At 34.7% G+C, this 10,237-nt stretch overlaps 1 protein-coding gene across 1 annotated transcript in view; it reads right to left on the bottom strand.

Annotated features, from left to right (window-relative positions):
* Window positions 1–304: 304 nt before the first annotated feature.
* Window positions 305–10,237, bottom strand: part of MKX (mohawk homeobox) — a 152,637-nt gene continuing 142,704 nt past the window's right edge. Inside the window, exons 7-8 of the mRNA XM_053712961.1 lie at window positions 2,998–3,031; window positions 305–2,581 (exon numbers count right to left, since the gene is read on the bottom strand). Of these exons, the coding sequence (XP_053568936.1) occupies window positions 2,395–2,581; window positions 2,998–3,031 (221 nt within the window). The 3' untranslated portion in view covers window positions 305–2,394. The remainder of the gene's footprint in view (window positions 2,582–2,997; window positions 3,032–10,237) is intronic.

Genomic DNA, 10,237 nt, shown 5'->3' with positions numbered 1-10,237 from the left:
GTTCACAATGTGCCTAACTTGTAATACCAGCGCACATTTACGTACACTGGTATTACTGAATGCAAATATCGTGCTAGCGAAAATGCAATATTGCGCTCCACTCGTAATTTAGGCCAAAATGTGTAATTATGCATATCAAAAATCCAATACACTTTAATTACTCCCTCCTTTTTTGCTTTAATTTCTTCCTTTAATTTAAAGGGACACTGAACCCAAATTTTTCTTTAGTGGTTCAGATAGAACATGCAATTTTAAGCAACTTTATAATTTACTTCTATTATCAATTTTTCTTCATTCTCTTGCTATCTTTATTTGAAAAAGAAGGCATCTAAGCTGTTTATTATTAGTTCAGGACTCTGGATAGCACTTTTTTATTGGTGGATGAATTTATTCACCAATCAGCAAGGACAACCCAGGTTGTTCACCAAAAATGGGCCGGCATCTAAACTTACATTCTTGCATTTCAAATAAAGATACCAAGAGAATGAAAAAAAAATTGATAATAGCAGTAAATTAGAAAGTTGCTTAAAATGTCATGCTCTATCTGAATCACCAAAGAAAAAATTTGGGTTCAGTGTCCCTTTAACTGTGAATATTGTGAGTTTTCCAATTTCTGAGAACCAGAAATGCACACACCAATCTTCACAAGTCTGATTCTTCTCTACACAGCCATTTCACTACAGAAACTCATTTATATATTTTTATATATTAGCCTCAATAAAGAAGATGAAGCTTTTCAAAGGTTACTGCAAAATAATCCAAAATGTGTTCACAAAATGAAAGTGGCTAACCTTGTCTATGCTGGCAACAAAGTTGGACTGCCTCATCCAAATAACATAACTGATGGGTGGAGTTGACCCTTTAAAAACAAAGACTGCAAATAATCTGTTAGCAATATTTTCTCACTTGGTATGATAATGTATAACAAGAGAAGTCTGGTATGTTGTTTACTCATTATATTGATTTGCTAAGCATATAGTGGAACCTTAGCCCATTAAACCAACGTAGTATATTTTGTGTTGCCCTTCTTTAGGGAAGATTTTTTCCAACTCTAGGAAACTGCTTATATGGTCAGTCAAATACTAGAGGTAATTTAAAGCTTTGTACCAATATGCTATGAGAAAACACACACATGTCCTGAGATGGTGGCAAAATGAGTTAAGTTATATCAGAACCAATATATTGTGTATTTGCTTTTTTGTACATTAGATTTTTAATGATCAAATTTTGAGAGAAAATGTTCTCAATTCTTTCTTAAATCAACAGTCTACGTCAGCATTGTTATTGTTTTAAAAGATAGATGATCCCTTTATTACCCATTCCCCAGTTCTGCATAGCCAACACTGTTATATTAATATACTTTTTACTTCAGTGATTACCTTGTATCCAATCCTCTGCAGACTGCCCCCTTATTTCAGTTCTTTTTACAGACTTGCATTTTAGCCAAACAGTGCTTATTTATAAATAAACCCACGAGAGTGAGCATAATGTTATCTATAAGGCACACATGAACTAGCACTGTCTTACTGTGAAAAATTGTCAAACAGCACTGAGATAAGAGGCAGCCTTCAACAACTTAGAAATTAGCATATGAGCCTACCTAGGTTTAGCCTTCAACAAAGAATACCAAGAGAACAAAGCAAATGTGATGATAAAAGTAAATTGGAAAGTTGTTTAAAAGTGCATGTCATATCTGAATCATGAAAGTTTAATGTTGACTGTCCCTTTAAGTCTTTATCTGCTACAGATGGCTGCAACAAATTGAATAAAATTATGCTATAACACACTTCAGTAGCCAAAAAGTTAAGAATTCAAATTTCAACCCCTTTCCTATACATTACTTTGAAAAAAAATTATACATGGGCTTTCCTTTGGAGATTTGTAAAAAATGCAGATTCTCTTTGTTATTAATAATTTGGTTTCAATAAAGTTTACAATGGTGCACCAGATGTCTGTTTCACATGACCATGTTTCATAAAAGATTTTGGTACAGGTAGTTCTCCATTTAACCCGAGTTAAAAAGACCTAGATTTAATACAAAAACAATAAAACAAAAGCATTACAGTATTTATAATTTAAGGCATACATATTTAATATCATGCCCACGTTATGTAGCTTATTTCTTTTAGGCAAGGCACTTATAGTAAAAGCAAGGAAAACGTTTTCTTGTTAGCTGAGCGTTTACGCTGAGGAGCAAAAAATAAGTTAGTATTTTGATTAAAAAAATGCAACACATTAAAATGTACATTTCTGGTAGAACCTGGTGAAGATGTATCAACAGTTCATACGTTTATGACCACAATGCAGCAGGTCTATGGAAAAGTACTTTTTTTTTCACCGCTAAATATCGTCCAGGTAAATTACGGTTAAAATAAAAGTCCATGAAAAAAAAAATCAGTATTGCTGAAGTAGTGGCACTTTGACAGTCTTTACTTCTGATATATGCGAGGATTTTTGAATAATGCAGCTGGTAGTTCCCTGAAGTTTATCTTTGCCGTGTGCGAGGTTTGTTAGGGCCATAGCCGCATTCATTTCCCTCCAGTAAGTTTCATCTTTGTAGGCTCCTTTTTTATTAACTGCACTAGATTAAATGAAAAAAGAAAGACATTTCAGTCAGATTGTTTATCTTAAACCATTAGTTTATTTGAGGTTTTCAATGTTAAAGAAAGTCTACATATTCTCGTCTGGTACATTTTACAGATTAGTAAATTAAACAAAATGGTTGTTGTTTTCAAAGGAATCTCTATGGCTAGTTCATTAGTTCACTGATAGTTCACACCTCTACACATACGAAAGTAATTCAATGGTGCCGGAAAAAAAGAACGTTCACATTGCAAATATATTAAAGAAAAACAAGGGTATAAAGAAAAGCATATGAGAAACGTAAAAAAAACACATGCAGAACAAAAAGTTGAAACTAAAGTCAAATGTACTTTCCAACAATGTAAGTGGTATATATTAAGGATCTATTTTACAGGTCAGAAAGAATTTACTCACCTTTGACATCTATTTGGTCCAGGCTCCAAATTATCTAAAATAAAAGTGTGAAAAGTGTGAGAAATCTTGATTTAAACTCTTGATTGCTTAAAACGGGTAAGTAAATATATATACAGTATATAGAGATAGAAATCAATTTATTACGTTATTCATACAACATAACCCTAAACACTGAATAGTTATGAAATGGTACAGACGCTGGGTCAGACTAATTAGATGAAGGGATCTGGTTAGGACCTCACATTTAAAGAAACAGCAGTGCATTATCCACTGAAATGTGGGAGACCAACTGCATTAAACTCAAACTATGACTCCCCATAAAAAACTTAAAGGGAAATTAAACCCAGATTTTTTCTGTTATTAGATTTACTTTGTTAGCTTGGTATTCTTTTTTGAAAACCAGGTAGATAGGTTTGGATTTATCATGGGGTGGGCATATCCTCCCAAGTCCGCCCGGCATTTCATCTAGAATTTATCCCGGCACACTTTGTGCAACGCTGTCCCCTGCTTACGTGTAGCCAATTACGCTGGGACTGTCAATCTCCCGGTCGGAAAAGTCAGGAGGATTGGGACACGCTAATAAACAGTTAGCGTAATGGGTTAAGAAGCAGTGGTCTGTTGATTGCTGCTTCTTAACTCTCGGCTGCAGGCTCACTCATGCAAGCCTGCAGCCGAAGGCAATCCGAAGTTGCTATCGCATCTTCTTAAATGAAGCACATAGCCTCAAGAGTGTGTACACATCTAGAGCACTATATGGCAGCAATTTTACAAAAAAAAATACTTTTATGTTACCCACTTAAGTATGCTTTTTTAGCTAAGCAATATCATGAGAACAAAGCAAATTTGATAACAAGCAAAATGGAAAATTGCTTACAATTGTATGCTCTGTCTGAATCATAAAAGAAAAATGTTGAGTTTCAAAGTGAATTGGATGTGTAGGAGTCAGTGTTCTGTATTCTACAAAAATTCTTGCACTTATTGGATAGTGGGGGCTATTCTGCTACTAACTGCAGTTCCTACTCAGTGACTGAGGCTTGCACTCCCAAGGTCTTGCCTACCAATCAAAAGAACTTTGCATTTATGTTAAACTTTGACCTTGAGGAACTGTGGACCAAATTTTGTTATGAGCAAAACCAGTCCCTGATTTATTACTATTTTACTAATTAAACCACAACTAAAATGTCATGAGTCTCAATAAGTTTAAGAGAAGGAGGCAAGATGTACACTCAGGGCATTAACATCATGCCACCTCCTTCTCTAAACTGAGTGTTTCATTTATTCCCAGTTTGTACACTGTCATGTATGTATTGCAGGCCCTTTGGGCTGTTAAAGTTTCCAAATCAGTTAATCTATGACATAAATCCTGCTCACTGCTACCAAATAACCTATAATTTATTTATTTACTTTTGTTGTTGTTATTTTTTCTCCTCGAGTGTGGCATTCGAGTACACATAGCAATCAGTCAGATGCAGTTCCAAAAGCCACGCTCTCTGAAAGGCCGGACTATTAGCTAATAAAAAAACATGTGCACAAACATCTAATCATAACATTGAACAAGAAAGTGACAAGCATAAAATGCTTTTCTTGGACAATTATTCAACCAAAGGTTAGTTATGTAATGTGCGTACGGGGCAGCTTAACTGGCATTTCTATTAATGTGGCATGTGTGCAATATTTGAATTAATGCTTTGACATAAATTTTTCCAAAACATGTTTTCTGCTTATAATATTTCCACTGTAGCAAAAATAATAACGCAATACTAGCCCTGTTGTATATGTATGTTATACATGATGTCTTGTAAACTCCAAAGGTTGTGGAACATTGCAGGATTTTAGAATAAAATAACAGTTGCTATAATAAAAATAACAGAAAACAGTTTCACTAATCATTTATAAGCTATATGTAAAACTACAACTAGGGCTATTTATTCCTAACATAATTGCAGGAATAACTTTGCCAAATATGTTCATTAAAATTTTTACATTAGCCTTCACATTAAATACAGTGCCTTCCTCTGACCATGGAGTTTTGTGTGCATTGAAGGACTGTAAAATCTAAATGAAAAAGGTCAAGTTAAAATTAAACGTTCATGATTCAGAGAGATTCATACAATTTTAAACAACTTTCTAATTTACTTCTGTTACTCTTCAATAAAAGATACCTAGAGAAGTAAATTGGAAAGTTGTTTAAATTTGCATACTCTATCCAAATCATAAAAGTTTAATTTTGGATTTACTGTCCCTTTATTCTTCCATGATTCACAGAGAGCGTTTTATTTTGTTTGTTTTATTTTAAGGGACAGTCTACTTTATTTTTATTTTTATTGCTCAAAATGATAGATAATGCCTTTACTACCCATTCTTCAGCTTTGCACAACCAACATTGTCATATAAATATACTTCATAACCTCTAAGTTTGCCTGTATCTAAGCCCCAGCAGGCCGTCCCCTTATCTCAGTGCTTTTTAAATCTTGCACAACAACTGGACAGTGCTAGTTTATGTGTGCCATATAGATAATATGGTGCTCACTCCCGTGGAAAATGATAATGGCAAGAACCAGTACTGATTGGCTAAGATGCTAGATTTAAAAAAAACACTGAGATAAGGGTCAGTCTGCAGCAGCTTTAATACAGGTAATGATAGAGGTAAAAAGGATATTAATATAACAGTTTTGGTTATGAAAAACTGGGGACTGGGTAATAAAGGGATTAGCTATCTTTTTAAATAATAACAATTTTCAAGTAGACTGCCCCTTTAAATCAACTTTCCAATTTACTTCTATTATCAAATTTGCTTCATTCTCTTGGTATCCTTTGTTAATAAGTAAAAAATGGTAGGCTTGCATAAGCTCAGGAGCATGCATGTGCCTTAAGCAGTGTTTGCAACAATGTCTGTAGCAATGTTACACATTGTTGGTAAAATTGCAGTCAACAAAGGATACCTGGAGAACAAAGAAAACTTTAATAAAAGAAGTAAATTGGAATGTTTATTTTTAAATTTCACACTCTGGGGCAGAATTATCAAGCTCTGAATGGTGAACTGCTGGTGCAATGATAAATGCCGACAGCGCATGTTGTCAGCATTTATCGAAGTGTAGCGGACACGATACGCAACATCGTATCATGTCCGCTCTTACTTTGATAAATATGCCCCTTTGTCTGAATCTTGAAAAGCTGTATTTTATTTTTACTTTTCTGTGCCTTTATATAAAAACCTAAAAGGCTCATATGTGCCCAGATACTCAATTGCTCTAGTTTTATTTTTATTTTCATGTCCTTTTCATTGTTGGAGTGCCCACCATGTTTTTACAGATAAATATTAGATCTTCTATAACGCATATTAATGATTGAAAATATTTATTCTCAAACAGGGTAACATATAACTCATGTGTCACAAATAGGGCTGAGGTAAAAAAATGATTATGTTGAATATAATCTTTATAAAAAAAGAAAATCACTATACTTTAACCCTTGTTATGTGGATAAACACATAGGCCTCCATTTAACAATGGCTGGATGGGCATGGCTGTCCCTGTCCACCCGGCATCGAGGCTAGCGGGTAGCAATTTGCATTTATCATTGCATAAGCCCCTGCTTGTGCAACTCCTCCCCTGCTCGCACACAACGATCGATCACCTTGGTTGGAGAAGAAGCAGCGTTTGGAGAAGAAGCAGCGGTTATTATTAACTATCGTCTGCAGGTTTAACTCATAAGTGTACAGCTTCTTAAATGGAGCCCATAACATCACACACCCTTGATTTGCTGCTGAGAAGAGTACAGCTGGTAAACCAATCAGGAACAACATACTGACGTATCCACTAATCACTAGCTCTGTGCTGCTCAGGTGCAAGACTTAAAGTGAATGGAAACTTTCACAAATGAGTGCCCGGTTTTTAAAAATAATATTAAAAACAGGGGCACTTTCATTGTTTTTCATTTGGTTTTGTTAAAATACTTAATAATGTTTTTAATATTATTTTTAAAAACCGGGCACTCATTCCTGAAAGTTTACCTTCACTTTAAACTGTGTGTGTCACCCCACTGCAAGGGTTAAATAGTGAAAAAGTTAATTCATATAAAAACAAAATGCTCTAAAAGGCACTTGTTTTTTATATATCTATGCCTCTTTTATCTCGAGATTGTTTTAATGACACAAAGGGCTAGATTGCAAGTGGAGCTGTATTTTTTTTTTTTTTTTGCGTAAGCGTAAACTCCGCTTGGATTTTCATTTTTGCGCTTGGGGGGTTGCTTTCCTATTACAAATTTAAAAAAAAACGTATTTTGCACTAGCATTAACCCGAATAGCGCAAAAACACCAAACTTAATTGTCCGCGTGCGCGTGCATGTATTCCCCTATAGAGATCAATGGAGAAAAAAATCGAAAAAAAACTAACACCCGAGATCACGCAAACTCCATCGCCTTTTCGCATTCTCCATAGAAGTCAATGAGAAAAAAAGTGTTGAAAAAAAAACACTCATCACCAAAACAACTTAGCATATTTGCATTAGTAAATGTGAAATATTTACAGTAAATACATAGTTAAAATCTTTAGTACATATGAATATTACATAAATATGTTTCATCATGTTTTTCTCTGCTTAATGGCAAAGGGCAAAGGTATTGAAGCTAGCACAATCTCGATTTCGCTCCACTTGTAATATCAGCAAAATTAAAATGGTTCGCAAAAACACGATTGTGCTAGCGCAAAACCGTTTGCGCCTCACTTGTAATCTAGCCCAAAATGTGTACGATTTTCTGAATATACTTTTTTTAGTATTTGTGTAACTTTAATGGAGTATTTTGGGTTTCACACACATATAGGCAAAAAATCAAGTCAAAAGACTTCCGCAAGATCATTTTGTGAAGTAGTTTTTATCCAACAATTTAGTATTTCTTTGTTAAAGGGACATTAAACACTAAATACATGCTAGATAGAATGATGCATTCAAAGATAAGATTAGTCCATGACTAACATGTAGATGTATTTTTTAAAGTTTCATTAGTTGTTTAAAAAGTGACAAAATAAGTGTAAAGTTTTAGTGTCTATAAAACACTGGGAGCTGCCATGTTGTAACTTGTGTTACCTTCTCTGCTGTGGCCAATTAGGGTCAGTTATAAATAGGTCACTAGAGTGTGCAGCCAATGGTTGTGCTGGATTTAACAGTGTTCTGCACTTCCATTTCTAACAGGAACTGAAAAGTTCACAATTTCAGAATGGAATTACAGGTAAAGAGGACAAAATAAATAATGAAAGTATATTAAAAAGTTGTTTTATTATATGCAATTTATCATTTTATATTACCATCTCAAAGTGTTTAATGTCCCTTTAAGTAATGTGTCATTTCAGTTACATTTGTATCCACTGTATTACATGCAAAGTCCTACTCTTGCTAAGCTTCCTCTACAGTAATCAATGCCAAATCTAATCTTTATAATTCATTCAGTAGGGACTGTTGAGATTAATGTATCATTACAATGAAAGTCAACTTTGATTCAAAGTATTTCCTTGTGAGAGCAAATATTTCTTCTACTGGTTGGGTTGCATTGATGTTGCTTTTGAGTTTATGCTCATAATTCATAACATTCTACTTGAATTTAGTTCGTTTTGACAGTATAATTGAGATGCAACTTGAGACATGTTTGTTAAAAAAAAAAAATCCAACAAAAAACACTGGAAATATCCTGGTAACACATTTTGTATTATCCCCATAAATGTGCTGCTTCTGATATTCTGTCATTATTTTAATATCCAATGAGATGAGCAAAATCTAAGTTGTCAGGAGGTAAAACAAGATCCAAGAATAAATCACTTAAAGCACTCAAATCCTCCGGATTATGCCAATTGCTTTTATGACTGAGGTGTTTTGTGAAGCATGTTTTTAAGGCTATTGATGTTGAATCACTGTATATTTATACAAACAGAAATATGAAAAGTAATAAATTATGACCATGTTTTGACAGTTAAAGGGACATGAATTTCACAGCATATATCATCAATCAACTACTGCATCACAAAAGAAATGTTTTAAAATGATTTAGCACTGTCACTTTGTTTGCAAACCAATTCGTCTGGGCGAATTCATGCTCCTGGTCTTTGTTGTAGCGAGACAGGGACAGAGGTAAATTAATTTGTGGTCTGATATAACCAAACAATCACTGTGTAGAATGTTGCTGCTCAGGTACATTTCATGATGCTTACAGTCAAAAAGCATTTTCTTATTATGTTCTTAACAGATTAAGATTGTGTATAAATTATCGTAAACTAGATATATCTCCACACATAAGGAATGGTGTTCTGTCGAGAACTTCAATACATCGAAAACTCCAATCTGACATCACTTCCGGTATTTCCATACATCTGATTGGTCCGTGTCCAGTGAGTGACAAGATTCACAACCAATCAGATAGGCCCTGAAATCGCCTATCTTCACTATCTATTTTGCCTCCGCCTGGGCGGTTCAAGGTTTATTTGGGGTGTATGCCAAAGGGTCTGCGGTGGCCCCCCAGACAGAGGCAAAACAGATATTAAAATAAAAGAGTCACTGGAAGTGACGTCAGATTGGAGTTTTTGACGAATTGGAGTTCTCGACAGAACAACGGGTCATATAAGTCTTAATTCACCATATCAAAACTGTTAATGATTTTGAACACTTACTTTATACTTTAGAATTTATACCAAACATCCTTTTCCTTATGGGACTCTGGTTAGGCTTAAGCTCTCAGAGGCAGACTATTCCTAAATTTCTGTAGAATTTTCTGACCCTACCTTAAAATTATTCTTGTGCTTGGGGAATTTTTACACTTCTACCTAAAGATTATAAATCTAAGTCATAGCACTCAAAGGGGTCAATTTATCAAACTCTGTATGGAGCTTGATGCCCTGTGTTTCCGACGAGTCTAAAGACCGCTGCTCCATAACTTGTCTGCCTGCTCTGAGAGTTGATTGACACCAAGGGGTGGAATTGCCCCAGCAGTTCACAAGAACTGCTGGTGCAATGATAAATGCAGACAGCATATGCTGTCGGCATTTATCGATGTGCGGAGGACATGATAAGCTACTTGTATCATGTCCGCTCGCACATTAATAAATTGACCCCAAAGAATTTACATTCATCACCCTGAGAATCTGCAGTATTTATAGACTCTTTCAGACAAACAATAAAAAGTATTTCTGGTTCATATGGTTGCCTCTATATTTAATTGAGTGGAGCTGTACTTACTGTTAAAGGGATATGAAAC

The sequence above is a fragment of the Bombina bombina genome, chromosome 5 (genome assembly GCF_027579735.1).
Source record: "Bombina bombina isolate aBomBom1 chromosome 5, aBomBom1.pri, whole genome shotgun sequence".
Lineage (NCBI taxonomy): Eukaryota > Metazoa > Chordata > Amphibia > Anura > Bombinatoridae > Bombina > Bombina bombina.
This window is presented reverse-complemented; position numbering and strand designations above follow the sequence as displayed.